Source organism: Notolepis coatsorum (assembly GCF_963971535.1).
Source record: "Notolepis coatsorum genome assembly, chromosome: 4".
NCBI lineage: Eukaryota > Metazoa > Chordata > Actinopteri > Aulopiformes > Paralepididae > Notolepis > Notolepis coatsorum.
Window position 1 is genome coordinate 184,005,432 of NC_140168.1, and position 21,007 is coordinate 184,026,438.

A 21,007-nucleotide genomic window follows, 5' to 3' on the forward strand; every position below is an offset into this window, starting at 1 on the left:
CCTAATAAAGATACATTTTAATGGAGAAGGAAGACAGAAGATGTTATTTTTGTGTGTAAAACATGTTAATGACCTCTCTTTCTCTCTCTCTCTCTGTGTGTCTATGTCTCTTTGTCTATCTCATTCTTTCTCTGTATCTGTTTCTCTCTCTCCTTGTCTATCTCTCTGTCTCTGTCTATCTGTGTGCCTCTTTGTATATATCTGTCTATTCCTCTCTCTCCCCTTCTCTCCCCCCCTCTCTCTCTATCTCTCTCCCCCTCTCTCTCGCTCTCTCCCCCCTCTCTCTCGCTCCCCCCCTCTCTCTTGCTCCCCCTCTCTCGCTCCCCCCTCTCCCCACCCCCTCTCCCCACCCCCCTCTCTCTCCCCCCTCTCTCCCCCCCCCCTCTCTCCCTCTCTCTCCCCCCCTCCCTCTCTCTTTCTAGTCCACAACTGGACAGTGGAGGGTGCAGTGCAGTGGCTGCAGGAGTCTGTGGAGCTGCCTCAGTACGAGAGGAACTTCCGTGACTTCCAGGTCACAGGGAACACCCTGCCCCGGTTAGCACTCCGCCTCCACGTAACGCCTTGCAGGGACCCACCGACCGGAAAGACTGGTCCTGCGCGTAGCGGGCTGATCCCTTAACCCTTCCACTACCACACTACAGACTGTTAACCCGTTCACTACCACACTACAGACTGTTAACCCGTTCACTACCACACTACAGACTGTTAACCCGTTCACTACCACACTACAGACGGTTAACCCGTTCACTACCACACTACAGACTGTTAACCCGTTCACTACCACACTACAGACGGTTAACCCTTTCACTACCACACTACAAAGGGTTAACCCTTCCACTACCACACCATAGCATAGAAGGTTAACCTTCCACTACCACACTACAGAATGTTAACCCTTTCACTACCACACTACATACTGTTAACCCTTTCACTACCACACTACAGACGGTTAACCCTTTCACTACCACACTACAGACTGTTAACCCTTTCACTACCACACTACAAAGGGTTAACCCTTCCACTACCACACCATAGCAGGTTAACCCTTCCACTACCACACTACAGAATGTTAACCCTTTCACTACCACACTACATACTGTTAACCCTTTCACTACCACACTACAGACGGTTAACCCTTTCACTACCACACTACAGACTGTTAACCCTTTCACTACCACACTACAAAGGGTTAACCCTTCCACTACCACACTACATACGGTTAACCCTGTCACTACCACACTACAGACGGTTAACCCCTTCACTACCACACTACAGACTGTTAACTTGTTCACTACCACACTACAAAGGGTTAACCCTTCCACTACCACACTACAGAATGTTAACCCTTTCACTACCACACTACAGAAGGTTAACCCTTTCACTACCACACTACAGAAGGTTAACCCTTTAACTACCACACTACAGCCGGTTAACCCTTTCACTACCACACTACATACGGTTAACCCTGTCACTACCACACTACAGACGGTTAACCCCTTCACTACCACACTACAGACTGTTAACTTGTTCACTACCACACTACAAAGGGTTAACCCTTCCACTACCACACTACAGAATGTTAACCCTTTCACTACCACACTACAGAAGGTTAACCCTTTCACTACCACACTACAGAAGGTTAACCCTTTAACTACCACACTACAGCCGGTTAACCCTTTCACTACCACACTACAGACGGTTAACCCTTTCACTACCACACTACAGACGGTTAACCCTGTCACTACCACACTACAGACGGTTAACCCCTTCACTACCACACTACAGACTGTTAACTTGTTCACTACCACACTACAAAGGGTTAACCCTTCCACTACCACACTACAGAATGTTAACCCTTTCACTACCACACTACAGAAGGTTAACCCTTTCACTACCACACTACAGACGGTTAACCCTTTAACTACCACACTACAGCCGGTTAACCCTTTCACTACCACACTACAGACGGTTAACCCTTTCACTACCACACTACAGACAGTTAACCCTTTCACTACCACGCTAGAAAGTGTTAACCCTTTCACTACCACATTACAGATGGTTAACCCGTTCACTACCACATTACAGATGGTTAACCCTTTCACTACCACACTACAGATGGTTAACTGTCTGTAGTGTGGTAGTGAAAGGGTTAAGAATTTGAATAACACCAGTGCATCCAGAGGGGTGTGTTCAAGCCGACAACTGGAACATCTAATTAGTACATTTCTACACAATAATGAAATCAAATGGGTCTTGTTTTAAAGAAACGGCATCGCTTTTCCCCCCTAAAGTAACATGGTGCTGATTGTTATTCACATCAAGATCACCAGCTCCTTTGGGAGCCGCCTGCTTGTGTTGCTGAGTGTCAGCAGTGTTTTTGTGCAAAATGATGTGATTATCTTCCTTATCATAGCTACAGTAAACGCTCAGGGCATATCTCCACATTATTATTCTGATCGATGCTGCCCACTGCTGGCCAAAAAAGGCAGCACAGGGAAAAGGCTAAATTGAGAGAAAAAAACTCAAGAAAGACTGTTTGTTTGATTCGTCCTTCCAGCAGTAACATGTGACCATCGACACTGCAAACGTCAGCCTTTGTGCATTCGGAATCGATCCGGACGAGTGGGAAATGAGAGTTGACTCTGAAGTTATGGAATCGATTCCGACTCCGGTCAATGTTGAATCGATTCCCCACTGGTGCACGTTTTTACACAAGCAAACAGAATCTTAGTTGAGTGTGTACTCAATGTCACCAAGTGTACATTCCAAGAGGAGCATCTCGCAAAAGTCAGCCCACGTTACCCCGCTTCTCAGAGAGCTGCACTGGCTTCCCATCGCCGCACAAATCTGCTTCAAGGTCCTTGACCTGGCATTCCGTGCAGCGAGGGGAACAGCTCCCTAATACCTCCGGTCGATGGTCTCTAACTACACACCCTCGAGACCCCTACGCCCTGCATCTCTGGCCGCCTCAGACCCACTCCTGGGGGGGTCATCGAAGCGAAGCAGGCTATTTTCGGTCCTCCTCGCTCGACAACAGTGGAACGAACCTCCCACCTCAGTCACCATGACAAAAACACACCTCTTCAAACGATATAAAAAAAAACACAAGAAAACATTCCTTACAGCAGTGGTCACCAACCTTTTTAAGCCCAAGATCACTTTTTTATTTTTTTGGTGAAGGCAAGATCTACCTATTGAAGTGTTGAGAGAAAAAGACAGCCAAGATTGTACTTTAAACTAAATTACTTGTATTTGCCTGTATTCTAATTACATGCAATGCTTTGGTCCAACATTAAAACGTCAAAGTAGAACTGTAATATGTACTTTCTCAGTCAGTGCTAAGTGCAGTCATCTTATGCAGCATCACTTTTCACATCAAAACAAAAGTAGAACTGTAATGTGGACCTTCCCCTATTAACATTGCCAAACATATTTACAATTAGCATTTTATAAAGTAGAACTGTAATATGTACTTTCTCAGTCAGTGCTAAGTGCAGTCATCTTATGCAGCATCACTTTTCACATCAAAACAAAAGTAGAACTGTAATGTGGACTCTCAGGGAAAGATAAAAAAAATATATATATATTTACAGGGAAAGTCTCAAAGATCGATGGGTTGGTGACCACTGCCTTACAGTCTTTTTACTATTATGTACCTTACTACTATGCTACTATACCTATTCTACTACATTCTACTATACCTATGCTAATCATGTCTATACTACTATGCACTCAGAGTGTAACACTCAAGTACAATGAACTGACCCTTTAGCTGCTAGAGATGGACCCCTCCTGCTGACTTGTTGTTTACAATCTGTGAAGTGGCTTTGGATAAACGCGTTCAGCTAAATAACTAAATGTAAACAATGTAAACTCCAAAGGTTCTGGAATTGGAACGAGTTTCTTTGGTGCGATTGTTGACTTTTCAATACTTCACATGAGTGCTTTGGAGGGAAAGCGGGTCCTAATAGGGACCACTGTAGTGATGTAGAGGTTCCTGTCTTTTAACACATTCGGGGCCATTGGGATTAGATGGGCCCCACTCTATGAGGCCAGCTTTTCATTACAAGTTTTCACTGTGCGTGAGGTTGTTTATAGAGCAATTTTTTTTTTTTTTTATCAAATCTTTTTTATTTTTTTTTTATTTTTTTTTACGAAACAAGACAACACAATACAGTAACAATACTAATAAACAAGGGGCGGCTGATTGGCGCAGTGGGCAAGGCGCTCGCTACTAACGCAGGAGACGCTGGGTTCGAGCCCAGCTCTCTGTGTTGCTACCGGCTGGCCGGTCGTTCATACTAACACAATTGGCAAGTGTTAAGGCCCTCCCATAGTCCAGCAGACTGTACACAGAGCAGACTCCGCGGATGTCCGCACGGCTCTTTGAGCTTTCATAGTCGAGCAGATCTCAGCGGACGTCCGCGGTCTATTTCCTACATTTCTCGCACCAGTTTTACTACATTTCCCACAATTCTGGCAGATCAGAGGGAACATTTATCAGCGGGAGAGAGAGAGAGGGAGAGGGAGACAGAGAGAGAGAGAGAGACAGAGAGAGAGAGAGAGACAGAGAGAGAGAGAGAGAGCGCGCTTCACGGGCTCATCTCTCTCCTCGCGCCACAAATCGCTCGCGCGGCGTCACATTAAATGCAGTTCGATGTCAACCAAAACGCCGAGCAGCGTTTTGTGTGACACCAAGTCAGTGGCGCGGATGTCCGCGCCTCAGAAAATAGGAGCGTCGCACCTGTGGGTCTGCTGTCCGCTGAGATCAAAGCTCAAGAGTCCGCGCGGACGTCCGCGCGGACATCCGCGGAGTCTGCTCTGTGTACAGTCTGCTGGACTATGGGAGCGCCTTTAGAGGGTGGACGGCGACTCCTACAGGTCGGTTTGGTGACGCCGCTGCTGCGGAAGCAGGAAGTAGCGGGGGCAGTGTGAGCCTCCCATGCGGTACTCCTCGCAACTGAGAGTTCGAGCTGCTGCGGTGAAGAGAGGGAAGAATAGGATAATACGAAATTGGGATGGGAGAAACATTTTAAATGGGGAGAAAAAGTGTATACAAAAAAAAATACTAATAAACAAGACATCACAGGACAATAACAGTAATAATAATAATAATAACGACAATGACGAGACCATCAGTTAAATAAGAATAATGAAAAATAAAAGTCATGTATAAATTAAATATATACATGAAAAAGAATATATATATATACCTAATATACTGTATGTCCCATGAGGCGAGATTACCTGAGCACCCATCATCTCCATTATCGACAACCAAGGTCCCCACCCCGTGAGGACCCCGAATCCGGCACCCCAGCGAATCAGAGCATCATGCTTCTTTAACACATTCGGGGCCATTGGGATCCGTCTAATCTCACTCTATACGGCCAGCATATCAAAACAAACTTTCATTGTGCGTGAGGCTGTTTGTAGAGCTAAATCTATACTTTATATTATTGCTATCTGTCCATTCTCATTGTCAATTGACACTATAAACCGTCCTTTCAATATGCCTTAAATAAATAAATGTTTCATCAATACGTTCCCATTTTATAGCGTAGTGAATATGAACGTTATAGCAGAATGTTCTGGGGTATTTCCTGGAACGCGAGATAAAGGGTGCTAAGCTAATAACGTTAAATCGAATGGTGTTTTGGCTATAGACAAGCTAGAGCTAAAACTCAAAATGCATATTGTCTGTATCATGGTCCACCATTAATGCATGAAAGGGGGTTGGCGGGGGACGTCATTTCTGATTATTGATTACCAATAACGGCATTAGCCTCAGTAGCCTTATTCGCTGATCGGCTGGTTGGGTATGATAACAAGGCCTGATCAGCATGTAATTTACATGAAAAAGCTCTTACCTGTGGCCGGTTGGATCCCAAAAAGGATTTCCCAGTTATCGATCGCCATCTGGTAGATCCATATTTCCATTGGCTGATGATATATTCCTTTACTGCATACTGAATTCAGCGTTCCAAAAACTATTCCAGGCCATCGGTTACACGCATAGCTTTAGGCTAACAGAAAATTCCATTCATACGAAAAAAAAAAAAAAAAAAACGGTCTGTAACAGGGAACACTGCATTATCGAGACAGCGCCCCTACGAGGATCTGGCCGGTAATGCACTTTTCCGAATTCCAAGAGTAGGGTAAATCTGCAGTGCCGCTCGGTGACATTGAGTAGGATATTACAATGGAATAAAAGCCAAAACAACCTTACCACGTATATATACGTGGTTGGCCGTCAAGCGTTGGATCCGAAACACGTATATATACGTGGTTGGCCCCGAATGTGTTAACACTCCGATTCACCGAGACCTCGATTCAGGGGCGCCCAGCAGTCCGAGACCGCGACCACCAAACCCACCTCAAGGGGCCCAAACTGCCCGCCCCCCCACATGGACATAAATTAGAAATAAAAGTAATAAAAATAAGATTTTTTCATCAATACGTTCCCGTTTTATAGCGTCGTGAATATGAACTTTATATCGGAATGGTCTGGGGTAATTCCTGCAAAGCTAGTTATAGGGCACTAAGCTAATAACGTTAAATCGATTGGCGTTTCGGCCCTACACAAGCTAGAGTTAAAAATCTAAATGCATATGATCGGTATCATGTTCCACCATGAATGCATGAAAGGGGGGGGGGGGCGGGGGAAGTTGTTTCTGATTATTGATTACCAATAACGGCATTCGTTATTGCAACATCATACGCTGACCGGGTGGATGGCTATTAGAACAAGGCCCAATCAGGCTGAAATTGACGTCAAATCGCTCTTACCTGTGGCCGGTTGGATTCCAAAAAGAATTTCCCAGTTATTTGATCGCCATCTGGTAGATCGATATGTCCATTGGCTGATGCTATATTCCTTTACTGCATACTGAATTCGGCGTCGCAAAAAGTATTCCAGGCGATCTGGTGAAGCCATAGCAACAGAAAAGCTAACCTGGAGCGAAAAAAAAATTACACCCGGTCTGCAACAGGGGAAACTGCATTCTCGAGACAGCGCCAATACCAGGATCTGGCCGGTACTGCACTTTCGGAGTCCCAATATGCCTTTTCCAGCCAAAATACAGCTCTGTGACATTGAGTAGGATATTAAAATGGAATAAAAGCTAAAGCGAGTTTACCACGTGTATATACGTGGTTGGCCTTCAAAGGATGGCGCCCAATCACGTATATATATGTGGTTGGCCAGGAATGTGTTAATAGTCAAAACCACTTATCAGGGCACGTGAGAAAACACTACTCATAGCACCTTTATTTAAAAAAAATTTATCACATTTTTTATTTTCTTTCTTTTCTTTCACATAAAACATGACAATACAATAATAATAATAAACAGGACTTCATAGGACAATAATAATAATAACAATAATGACAGTAGAAATAACAAAAATAATAAATACAGAACATAAAAATCAAATTATATTATCACAGACACCACAAGACATTTCCTCCCCCACTCCCACTCCCACCCCAGAAGCCCCGGACCCCCCAACACTCCGATCCCGCTTCGCTGCTAGATCATGGCTTTAACTTTCTCGGCCGCTGAGACCCATATTTCAATGCTGGGTTGTCCAACCCCAATCACACGTCATGCAGTAGAGATTTCCAATCATAGCACTTTTATTTTGAACTCATTACCAAAGAGGTCGTCTGGCTGCGGGGGGGGGGGGGGGGGGGACTCTTTAGGAATTTGACTCGGTGCAAGTCTAAGTCACGGCTGGATGGAGAGAGACTGACTGTGGGGTGGGTGGGCGGGTTAAAGGGTGAGGGCCGTGAGGGGCAAGGGGGGCCGTCGGGCCAGTCAGCGGGTGTCGCGTTCCGCCCCCTCCCCCGCCGCCGGGCGCTGCTGACTCATGAGGTGATGTCACGATGCGTGAGAGAGAGGGGGTGGGGGGTTGGATTTCCTCAGGCTGCCATATTGTCTGATCCTCCTTAAGATGGAGGTACTGGCCGCTAGCATGCGGACGCTCCCTATGAGCGCGGATTTGTAGGAGGGGAGCAGCCGGTCCCTGTGGTGCGCCGTGGCGGCAGTGATGACAGCACTGGCACAGGGACACTATTGACAGTGGTGGAAGAAGTACACAGTTCCTTTACTTTAGTAAAAGTGGAAATACCACAGATACTGTAAATGTGTACTCTGGTAAAAGTCCTCCGTTCAAATTCTACTTGAGTAAAAGTAGAGAAGTATTTGCTAATGAATGTACTTATGTAGCTAAAGTAAAAGTATGTATTCTACATGACATTTCTGTATTCTAGTGCTTGGGACCGTTCACTCCTCAAACCATTGACCTCTACAGCAGTGTTTCTCAACTGGTGGGTCGCGACCCAAAAGTGGGTCGCGGGGCCATTTTGAGTGGGTCGCGGATGTGTGTGTAAAAAGAAAAAAAAAAAAAAAAAAAAAATTAACATTTTTATTTTTTTTATTTTTAATAATATTTTTTTTGCACTACCTATATTTGTGAAAGTGGCTTCTCAGCTCTGGTCCAGCTGAAGACAAAGCGGAGGAGCAGATTGGACATTGAGCATGACCTCAGAGTTGCTTTGTCTACCATCACCCCAGACTTTGAGACTCTTGTCAGGAGCAAACATCATCCCCAGTTATCCCATTAGTTCCCTGGGATGTTAAGCTAAGAAGTCTGCTAAGAAGGATATATTATTTATTATTATTATTATTTTATTTCATTGTGTCTTTAGCCCTTAGTTGCACTTTTGTTGCAACCCCAGTTATCCCATTAGTTCCCCCAAATTTAGGTATGTTATGTTAAGCTAAGAAATCTGCTAAGAAGCATATTATTTATTATTATTTAATTTCATTGGGTTTTTAGCCCTAGTTGCACTTTTGTTGCAACCCCAGTTATCCCATTAGTTCCCCCAAATTTAGGTATGTTATGTTAAGCTAAGAAATCTGCTAAGAAGCATATATTATTTATTATTATTTTATTTCATTTTTTTTGTACATAAATCATAGTGGTTCAAAATTTTGGGTCGCGACTTAATGACTAAGGGAAATGTTGGGTCCCGAGGCTAGACCAGTTGAGAACCACTGCTCTACAGGTTATGTTAAGGTGGTATGTTGTCCAGTTATGCTGCTCTGGTTAAAGGTTATGTTAAAGTGGTATGTGGTCCAGTTATGCTGCTCTGGTTAAAGGTTATGTTAAAGTTGTATGTGGTCCAGTTATGCTGCTCTGATTAAAGGTTATGTTAAAGTTGTATGTGGTCCAGTTATGCTGCTCTGATTAAAGGTTATGTTAAAGTGGTATGTGGTCCAGTTATGCTGCTCTGATTAAAGGTTATGTTAAGGTGGTATGTGGTCAAGTTATGCTGCTCTGATTAAAGGTTATGTTAAAGTGGTATGTGGTCTAGTTATGCTGCTCTGATTAAAGGTTATGTTAAAGTGGTATGTGGTCCAGTTATGCTGCTCTGATTAAAGGTTATGTTAAAGTTGTATGTGGTCCAGTTATGCTGCTCTGATTAAATGTTATGTTAAAGTGGTATGTGGTCCAGTTATGCTGCTCTGATTAAAACGTATGTTAAAGTGGTATGTGGTCCAGTTATGCTGCTCTGATTACGTCCTCTTGAAGTTGACGGGCTTCAAATGTGAAAGTACATAATCTTCATCAATTCTTGCCGTGTTTTATTTTTTCTTCAAAGTAACTAGTAATCGATGGGTTCAGATAAATGTAGTGGAATAGAAAGTACACTATTTCCTTTGAAATGTAGTGGAGTAAAAGTTCCCTAAAATTTAAATACTCACGTAAAGTACAAGTAGCTTGAAATTGTACTTAAGTACAATACTTAGGTGTATTGACACTAGGTGTGGGAATCGCCAGAGACCTCACGATACGATACTATCGCGATACTTGTGTCACGATAGTATCGCGATACTAAATATATCGCGATACGCTGAGTATTGCGATATTAATATTGCGATTTTTAATTTAAATTTTTTTTAATTTAATTTATTACCTTTTTCAACTGCAAAGTAAAACTCTGTCAACATGTTTTATCTAATAAAATAAAGTTCAGTCTGTTCATCTCACTTCAATACTTTTTATTGCAGAACATGGTATTTTCTCAAGCAGACAGATGTAAACACTGTAATCTGTGTTGCATGTACTTGACAAACTGAACTGTTTGTATTACAGTCATATTCCAACTTAACTGAATGCACATGTGTGTGTGTGGACTACTGTACTATTACAGGTATTGAAATGAACAATGCAACTTCCTTATACACATTTTATTTAGATTCTTTATGAATAATTAAATATCGATACTTGGCGTCCCTGTATCGATACAGTATCGCCACGCAAAGTATCGCGATACTACTATGTATCGATTTTTCCCCCACCCCTAATTGACACACACTCGGTACACATCTCTGTACGAATAAGCATACATGGGACGTAGGTTACTGTACAGTATACCTTTCACACACAGGCTAATATTGACAGACACACTCGCCGTTTAGACATACACTCACTCTCACGCACAGCATTAATTTCATAACGAGAGACGATATTCCAGATATGATGTGCCTTGCACAAGTTGCTTACTGTATACGCCAAAACATTTCAAATATTCACGGTTTTGATTTTCTGTCCACATTCCAGAATAGCGGCCAACGAACCGTCGTTTATGTCGCAACATCTGAAGATATTAGACCAGCGGCACAAGCAGAAGCTCAACCTGAAGGCGCTGGATGCGGTGCTGTTCGGTCCTCCACTACGTGAGTGTGGTGCAGCTTTCATTATGACATTAGTGTTCAGTGAATAGATATTCACACCGTGTAAAACGCTTGGTCATGTGTTTGGGAACAATAAGCTCTCTGTGCGTCTGCAAATACATGTTCAAATTCACTTGGTAATTGGCTTAAGAATGAAATATTCACGTGTTAGGGAGAGGGACAGAGATGGAGAGACGGAGACAGACACACACAGAGATAGAAACGGATATACACACAGAGAGAGACACACACGGATACAGAGAGAGAGTGAGAGAGACACACGGAGACAGAGAGAGAGTGAGAGAGACACACGGAGACAGAGAGAGAGTGAGAGAGACACACAGAGATGGAAACAGATACACACACCGAGACAAACGGAGAGAGACGGAGAGGGACAGGGAGGGAGACAGACACACACAGAGAATAGAAACAGATATACACAAAGAGAGACACACACACCGAGACAGACAGACAGACAGACAGACACAGAGAGAGAGAGAGAGAGAGAGAGAGACAGACAGACACACACAGAGATAGAAATAGATAGACACACAGGGACAGAGAGAGAGAGAGACAGACACACACACTAAGAGAGACACACAGAGATAGAAACAGATAGACAGACACATAGAGCCAGACAGACACACAGAGATGGAGAGAGACACACACCGGGGCAGACGGAGAGAGAGAGACAGACACAGAGATAGAAACAGATATACACACAGAGAGACAGACACACAGAGATGGAGAGATACACACAGAGAGCGAGAGAGAGAGACAGACACACACAGAGATAGAAACAGATAGACACACAGAGAGACACAGTCACACAGAGACGGAGAGAGACACACACCGAGGCAGATGGAGAGAGAGACAGACACACAGAGAGATAAACAGATAGACACACAGAGACACAGTCACACAGAGATGGAGAGAGACACACAGAGAGCGAAAGAGAGAGACAGACACACACATAGAGATAGAAACAAGATATACACACAGAGACAGAGAGAGACACACAGAGCGAGAGAGAGAGACAGTCCACACAGAGACAGAGAGAGAGACACACCAAGACAGAGAGAGAGAGACAGATGCATACACACACACACATTTAAATTAAATAGTAATTCATCTCCCTTTCCCAATCCCCCCTCCCCTTGTAGGTCCGCAGCACAACTGGATGAAGGACTTTGTCCTGATGATCTCCATAGTGATCGGTCTCGGTGGCTGCTGGTTCGCCTATGTGCAGAACAAGTCCAGCAAGGTGCACATCTCCCAGATGATGAAGGACCTGGAGAGTCTGCAGAGTGCTGAGCAGAGTCTCCAGGACCTGCAGAGCCGGTGAGAGAGGGGGGGAGGGGGGGATGCGTCTCTTGGTGCAGGGTGTATGTTTATAGGGGAGAGAAGGCTACGCTTTCGGAGCCGCAGCAGGCAATGTAAACAGATAGGGTCTGAAGGGGCACCCTTGCCCCCTGCCTTGCTATACAGAAAGTGCCCTCTTAGAGGATTCCTTTGCACATTATTTACATTACCACTATCTCCACTTAAAAAGGATCTCCAACCCTCCCCCTTTTGGGCGTGAATGTCCTTTTTGTTGCTCGAGCTCCTGCCTCCCACTGCTGCCTCACAGCAAGAAGGTCTGTGGGAGGCCTTTCTGTGTGGAGTTTGCATGTTCTCCCTGTGTTTGCATAGGTTTCCTCCAGGTGCTCCGGTTTCCTCCCTCGCCATGAGAACAGGCATGTTAGGCAGGGACTACAGATGAAAACTAGCTCGTTGGCTAACTCTGTCGCTAACCTTTACTTTGAGGTGGAAACTGGAAGTGTTGCATTGTCCCTGGGTAAAAAATAAATGAACAATCTTAAGCTTTGTTTTTGTTGGCCAGCTGTCAATTGGGTTAGCAGCCCTTCTTGGGAGTCCAATCAGGGAGATTCATGACTGATTCCGTGAAAGAAATAACGCACAAATACACCACGGATTGGGTTCCTGTAGCTTGAGCTTTTATCGGAATACCTGGTTCACAGCCAAATCGCTCTCTTTCTCCCGGGGCTCGCCAGTTTGTTAGTGTGGACAGTAACATACCTGGTTGACACCTAATAATGACCACAAAATAACAGTATTTAACAATGTAGGATCCCTAACAACTAGTGAAAAACAATGGCAGTGTTTCTAAGCCGTTAGACTTTTGTTCTCTCTACCCAAGGAGGCAAAATGATCCTTCTCCAGCCCAGCAGGAGACGTTATTTCTTACCTGCGTCATCTTTCTTGTTATGTTTAGAGGAGAAGGCTACGCTGGAGGAGCCGCAGCAGGCATGTAAACGGATAGGGGCTGAAGGGGCACCCTTGCCCCCTGCCTTGTTATACAGAAAGTGCCCTCTTAGAGGCGGCTGGGTGGCGCAGCGGACATTGCGCTCATCACCAACGCAAGAGACACCGGGTTCGACTCCGGCTGTCGGCGTTGCCTCCAGCTTGGGCCGGCCGTCATACTGACTCAATTGGCAGAGTTAGAGGGTGGAAGTCGATGGGTGGTAATCTGGACGTTGTGGACAGCGACTCCTACATGTCGGCTGGGGACGCCTGCACAGCAGAGACAGGAAATGGCGGGGGTAGTGTGAGCCTCCCACACGTTACACCTCGCCAATGAGAGTCCGTGCTGGCAGGTGAAAAGATGTGACAGGCTGCCTCCTCGTGTATCGGAGGGGACACGTGATGCAAGTCTTCTATCCTCCCTACAACCGGCCAGTGGGGGGCATATGCGAGCAACGTTCAAGACAGGGGAGGGGAGAATTGGCACAGCGGGTAATTGGGATGGGAGAAAAATTGAAAAAATAGGAGAAAAAGTGGGAAAAAAAAGTGCCCTCTCAGATGATTCTTTGGCACATTATTTATATTACCACTGTCTCCACTTAAAAAGGATCTCCAAAGAAGGATCTTCCTCCTTTCTTTGTGATCGAAATTTTTTCATTTTTCTCCCTGCTCATCCGTCCCAGTTCCTTGTGAGACGTGTGCCTCTCACACATCTCTCAACATACATGCATGAAACCAGCAGGGATGAATGAAAAGGTCTCTACAGTGTCAATCCGTAGATTCCTTGATGCTACCAATGTTGATGCACATTGCGACCAATCTGGCTTCCTTTATTCCCTTTTATTAAATGGTATCAACCTTTGAACTCCCTCTAGTTTCCCAATAGGTATTCATTGGTATAGGGGAGAGTGGGGTACGATGATATGTTTTACAATATTTACGTAAAAATTACCTCCCGGAAAGGAGAAATGAGAGAGAAATAAATCTCACTTAACTTAACTGCAAAAAAGGAGGGAAAAAAACAATGTGAGTAAAACCATACCCCATTCTCCCCTATCTCACCTTTTGGTTTGAGTTTGTGTGGACTGTTTAAGATAAGATATTTCTTTATTGATCCCCTTGGGGACATTTGGCCGTCATAGCAGCATGGGGGAGGAGGGAGGGGAGGTACAGGTATGGGCAGGGTAATAGTAGAAAGAAAGAAATATAGGCAATCAAATTTGATCTGAATATAAAAATGAGAAAAAATATACAGTGTATCCAGTTATATCCAGTTATGCTGCTCTGATTAAAGGTTATCTTAAAGTGGTATGTGGTCCTGTTATGCTGCTCTGATTAAAGGTTATGTTAAAGTGGTATGTGGTCCAGTTATGCTGCTCTGATTAAAGGTTATGTTAAAGTGGTATGTGGTCCAGTTATGCTGCTCTGATTAAAGGTTATGTTAAAGTGGTATGTGGTCCAGTTATGCTGCTCTGATTAAAGGTTATATTAAAGTGGTATGTGGTCCTGTTATGCTGCTCTGGTTAAAGGTTATGTTAAAGTTGTATGTGGTCCAGTTATGCTGCTCTGGTTAAAGGTTATGTTAAAGTGGTGTGTGGTCCTGTTATGCTGCTCTGATTAAAGGTTATGTTAAAGTGGTATGTGGTCCAGTTATGCTGCTCTGATTAAATGTTATGTTAAAGTGGTATGTGGTCCAGTTATGCTGCTCTGATTAAAACGTATGTTAAAGTGGTATGTGGTCCAGTTATGCTGCTCTGATTAAAACGTATGTTAAAGTGGTATGTGGTCCAGTTATGCTGCTCTGATTACGTCCTCTTGAAGTTGACAGGCTTCAAATGTGAAAGTACATAATCTTCATCAATTCTTGCCGTGTTTTATTTTTTCTTCAAAGTAACTAGTAATCGATGGGTTCAGATAAATGTAGTGGAATAGAAAGTACACTATTTCCTTTGAAATGTAGTGGAGTAAAAGTTCCCTAAAATTTAAATACTCACGTAAAGTACAAGTAGCTTGAAATTGTACTTAAGTACAATACTTACTTTTCACCACTGAGTATTGACACTAGGTGTGGGAATCGCCAGAGACCTCACGATACGATACTATCGCGATACTTGTGTCACGATAGTATCGCGATACTAAATATATCGCGATACGCTGAGTATAGTAATTAAATATCGATACTTGGCGTCCCTGTATCGATACAGTATCGCCACGCAAAGTATCGCGATACTACTACGTATTGATTTTTCCCCCACCCCTAATTGACACACACTCGGTACACATCTCTGTACGAATAAGCATACAGGTTACTGTACAGTATACCTTTCACACACAGGCTAATATTGACACACACTCGCCGTTTAGACATACACTCACTCTCACGCACAGCATTAATTTCATAACGAGAGACGATATTCCAGATATGATGTGCCTTGCACAAGTTGCTTACTGTATACGCCAAAACATTTCAAATATTCACGGTTTTGATTTTCTGTCCACTGTATAAAAAGTGCAAGTAGTTCACTGAAATTAAAATACTCACGTAACGTACAAGTAGTACTTGAGTACTTGAGTAAAAATACTTACTTAATGTTGAAGTTACTTTCCATCACTGGCCACGCCGCACCTTTGTGTATCTAACCCACCCTCCGTCCTCTACCCCCCCCAGGCTGGAGAAGGCCCAGGAGGAGAACCGGACCGTTGCGGTGGAGAAGGAGAACCTGGAGCTGAAGATGCGGGACGAGATCTTCGGGGCCAAGAAGGAGGCCCACCGACTCCGCGAGCTGCGCCAGGGAGCGGAGTGCGAACTGAGCCGCCTCAAGTATGCAGAGGAGGAACTAGTGCAGGTAGGAACTGAGCCGTCTCAAATACACAGAGGAGGAACTAGTGCCTCAAATACACAGATAGGAACTAGTGCAGGTAGGAACTGAGCCGTCTCAAATACACAGAGGAGGAACTAGTGCAGGTAGGAACTGAGCAGTGTTGGGCAAGTTACTTTTAAAAAGTAACTAGTTACAGTTACTAGTTACTTCTTCCAAAAAGTAACTAAATTACTTACTCAGTTACAAATTATAAAAGCAACTAGTTACTTCAGAAAGTAACTATTGCGTTACTTTCAATATATTTTTTTTACATAAACAACATACACAAATCTAAACTATTTTAATGTTGCTGTGGGACAAAGTGAGACTAGCCTCCAATCAAATGCCATGTATGTATATATTATAATTACTATGTTTATATAGTGGATCATACAAATACAATAGATGTTTTGGAACTTTTGATATGTATTGCCCCTCAATTGGCCACAACTGGGCAACATTAAATTATGCTTGTTAACCCTTTAATCGCCAATGACGTGTTAAGACGTCATTTCTCGCCATGCGTAATCTGCCAATGACGTTTTACAGCGTCTTTGAGATCAATATTTCAAAAATCTGTCATGGTAATCATATTTCACCGACGGATCCTTGACTGGTGCTGGGGATCTCCACTCAACTCTCCAACAGTTCAATATCGCCACCTGGTGGCCGATCGCCAAACCGTAAGTGGGGCCGGAAGTGCTTGGTGTCCCCCCTATTCCGTCCGCCACTCGCGATCGCTCCCGGGACTCCATCTTGACACTGGATAATCGATCGGTTGCCATAACTCAATAAACAACGTTATTTGGACGTATATATTATTATACAACCCGGAAATGGTTCATCTAGATCAACATCCCATAATAGCGAACTTTTTGCTCCAGTATCATCCCCCATCGCTACGAGGAAGCTGCAGTGAGTTTCAGCGATTGATTGAACATTTTAATTAACAGATTGCAGAATGGGTACAGCAGTACGGCTCAATACACACAATTGTTAAGGGGATGTAGATCAGAGAAAGACTTTCGTCTTGTTTACATCAGGGTCCCCCATTTTCAATTCATGACATTTATGACATACACAACATACAGATATAAGAATCTAATCGAATCATTCTAAACCAGGGGTCTTAAACTCAATTTACCTGGGGGCCGCTGGAGGTAGAGTCTGGGTGAGGCTGGGCCGCATCAAATATTCCACAAAAAAAGGGTTTAAAGTATTAAAAAAAAAAGTACAACTGATCCAATCTTCTCACAAACTCACTAAAACCTCACAAACACCAGCAACTGAGCATTCTCAGTGGTGTCAGTGGACTCATCCACAGCTATGGAAATGCACTGTGCATTTTTTTTTGTATTCTATCACAAAGCTGTTTAATCAAATCATCAGCCAGTATTTCAGTTATTCTGGTTGCTGTGCTATCTGAGGAGGATTTGCTTTTGTTTGCCTTCAAACATGGTATCCATCACTTCAGTCATACATTATTTTATTATTTATGCATCAGAGAATGGCTTCTTGTGTTTAGCCAACACCCATGTCACTGAGTGAGGACTTTGTTGCTTTTTCTCGTCGTGACATAGATTTAACAATAATTCTGCTTGCAGCTTGATATGATTTCATTCCATTTATTTTTGTGGTTTTGTGGTGAATTTTGTGGTGAATTCTGAGGAAAGGCTGCATCAAAATAACTGTTTTGTTTCATAGTGGCGTTTCAAATTGCCACTCTACACAAGAGCTACCGTTTCTTGGTGCTGCGAGGATGCACACATATTTTTCAGTCCATGCACCTTTGAATTGCAGCGATTTTCACTGTCTACTTTTCTTTTGCTTTCTTTGAACATGCCAAATTTTTCTACTAACTGACTGCTGGCGAAACTAGGCTACTAGCTACATTTATCTCACAGGGATAAAACTGGGAATGAGGTTACTAGCTACAGTACCTGCAGATTAGACTACTACTGTAGATGCGCTGTCAACTCGCTCTGACTGGGACCCGCTGAAAGACAACACGCATTCCGTGAAGACCCGCCCTACTCTGCTCTGATTCGCAGACTGTGGGTGGGGGGGGGGGAAACGCTGACGAGACGCTGAATATGATTGGACCAGAGTAGACAGACACAGACAGTGGAGCAGTGCTTGCAGAGGAGATGAGCGGATAATTTGCCCACTAAACAAGGAAGAACATATTGCCTCTCAGCGCAGATATCTGTCTGATGAAAGAAACAGGTTAATTCATAGTAACGCGCCGCATTTATTTGCAGTAACGGTAACGGCGTTATTGAGATTGGAAGAGTATTACTCGTTACTGAAAAAACTAACGCCGTTACTTATAGCGCCGTTATTCCCATCACTGGAACTGAGCCGTCTCAAATACACAGAGGAGGAACTAGTGCAGGTAGGAACTGAGCTGTCTGAAATACACAGATAGGAACTAGTGCAGGTAGGAACTGAGCTGTCTGAAATACAGAGGAGGAACTAGTGCAGGTAGGAACTGAGCTGTCTGAAATACACAGATAGGAACTAGTGCAGGTAGGAACTGAGCTGTCTGAAATACAGAGGAGGAACTAGTGCAGGTAGGAACTGAGCTGTCTGAAATACAGAGGAGGAACTAGTGCAGGTAGGAACTGAGCTGTCTGAAATACACAGATAGGAACTAGTGCAGGTAGGAACTGAGCTGTCTGAAATACAGAGGAGGAACTAGTGCAGGTAGGAACTGAGCTGTCTGAAATACACAGATAGGAACTAGTGCAGGTAGGAACTGAGCTGTCTGAAATACACAGATAGGAACTAGTGCAGGTAGGAACTGAGCTGTCTGAAATACACAGATAGGAACTAGTTCAGGTAGGAACTGAGCTGTCTGAAATACACAGAGGAGGAACTAGTGCATGTAGGAACTGAGCTGTCTGAAATACACAGATAGGAACTAGTGCAGGTAGGAACTGAGCTGTCTGAAATACAGAGGAGGAACTAGTGCAGGTAGGAACTGAGCTGTCTGAAATACACAGATAGGAACTAGTGCAGGTAGGAACTGAGCTGTCTGAAATACACAGAGGAGGAACTAGTGCAGGTAGGAACTGAGCTGTCTGAAATACAGAGGAGGAACTAGTGCAGGTAGGAACTGAGCCGTCTGAAATACAGAGGAGGAACTAGTGCAGGTAGGAACTGAGCTGTCTGAAATACACAGATAGGAACTAGTGCAGGTAGGAACTGAGCTGTCTGAAATACACAGAGGAGGAACTAGTGCAGGTAGGAACTGAGCTGTCTGAAATACACAGATAGGAACTAGTGCAGGTAGGAACTGAGCTGTCTGAAATACACAGATAGGAACTAGTGCAGGTAGGAACTGAGCTGTCTGAAATACACAGATAGGAACTAGTGCAGGTAGGAACTGAGCTGTCTGAAATACACAGATAGGAACTAGTGCAGGTAGGAACTGAGCTGTCTGAAATACAGAGGAGGAACTAGTGCAGGTAGGAACTGAGCCGTCTCAAATACACAGATAGGAACTAGTGCAGGTAGGAACTGAGCCGTCTCAAATACACAGATAGGAACTAGTGCAGGTAGGAACTGAACTACCGGAGGACTCTGTCGCCCTGCTAGCAGCCTATGGGTCAGAGTGAGTCAGGAGGTTGAGCGGTCGTCTGGTAATCAGAAGGTTCCCGGTTAGATTTCAGCTCCTCCCTCCTTGAGCAAGAGCAAGACACTTAACCCCTAACTGCTCCCGATGAGCAGCTCGGCGCCTTGCATGGTCGCCAATGGGTGAATGTGAGGCAATGTAAAGCACTGTGTGAATACAGTCCATTTCTTTGGGAAGAGAACGTCGGCATTCTCTGGGATGTCAGGGAGATGTGAGCTTAGTAGAAAGAGAGAAAGTACGACGGGGAGGATAATATCAACAACACAGACTGATCACAATTGACTTCCAACCCCCTTTGTCTTTTCTTGATCCTCCAATCACAACCGTTGCTTCCCGAGGGAGTGGAGAGGGAGAGGGATGGACCGCTGTGGAGGAGGAGGAGGAGGAGGAGGAGGAGGAGGTGCTCCTCTGTGTGTGAGGAGGAGGAGGTGGAGGTGCTCCTGGGTGTGTGAGGAAGAGGTGGAGGTGCTCCTGGGTGTGTGAGGAGGAGGTGGAGGTGCTCCTCTGTGTGTGAGGAGGTGGAGGTGTTCCTGGGTGTGTGAGGAGGAGGTGGAGGTGCTCCTGTGTGTGAGGAGGAGGTGGAGGTGCTCCTGGGTGTGTGAGGAGGAGGTGGAGGTGCTCCTGGGTGTGTGAGGTGGAGGTGCTCCTGGGTGTGTGAGGAGGAGGTGGAGGTGCTCCTGGGTGTGTGAGGAGGAGGTGGAGGTGCTCCTGGGTGTGTGAGGAGGAGGTGGAGGTGCTCCTCTGGGTGTGAGGAGGAGGTGGAGGTGCTCCTGGGTGTGTGAGGAGGAGGTGGAGGTGCTCCTCTGGGTGTGAGGAGGAGGTGGAGGTGCTCCTGGGTGTGTGAGGAGGTGGAGGTGCTCCTCGGTGTGTGAGGAGGTGGAGGTGCTCCTCGGTGTGTGAGGAGGAGGTGGAGGTGCTCCTCTGGGTGTGAGGAGGAGGTGGAGGTGCTCCTGGGTGTGTGAGGAGGTGGAGGTGCTCCTCGGTGTGTGAGGAGGTGGAGGTGCTCCTCGGTGTGTGAGGTGGAGGTGCTCCTCGGTGTGTGAGGAGGTGGAGGTGCTCCTGGGTGTGTGAGGAGGTGGAGGTGCTCCTCTGTGTGTGAGGAGGAGGTGGAGGTGCTCCTCTGTGTGAGGAGGAGGTGGAGGTGCTCCTGGGTGTGTGGAGGAGGTGGAGGTGCTCCTCTGGGTGTGAGGAGGAGGTGGAGGTGCTCCTCTGGGTGTGAGGAGGAGGTGGAGGTGCTCCTCTGTGTGTGAGGAGGAGGTGGAGGTGCTCCTGGGTGTGTGAGGAGGAGGTGGAGGTGCTCCTCGGTGTGTGAGGAGGTGGAGGTGCTCCTCGGTGTGTGAGGAGGATCACCTCAGTGCCTCCGGAGCTCTGGGACCTCCTGCTCCAGCTCTTTAATGAAGCCTTCAACCTGTTTCTCTGCTGCTGATATTATCCTCCCCTCATACTCTCTTTGTACATTCT

General features: G+C 45.1%; 1 protein-coding gene across 1 annotated transcript in view; it reads left to right on the forward strand.

Annotated features, from left to right (window-relative positions):
- stim2b (stromal interaction molecule 2b) overlaps positions 1-21,007 on the forward strand; it is a 214,068-nt gene that overhangs the window by 136,093 nt on the left and 56,968 nt on the right. Inside the window, exons 4-7 of the mRNA XM_084313677.1 lie at positions 423-534; positions 10,632-10,747; positions 11,908-12,085; positions 15,717-15,894. Of these exons, the coding sequence (XP_084169803.1) occupies positions 423-534; positions 10,632-10,747; positions 11,908-12,085; positions 15,717-15,894 (584 nt within the window). The remainder of the gene's footprint in view (positions 1-422; positions 535-10,631; positions 10,748-11,907; positions 12,086-15,716; positions 15,895-21,007) is intronic.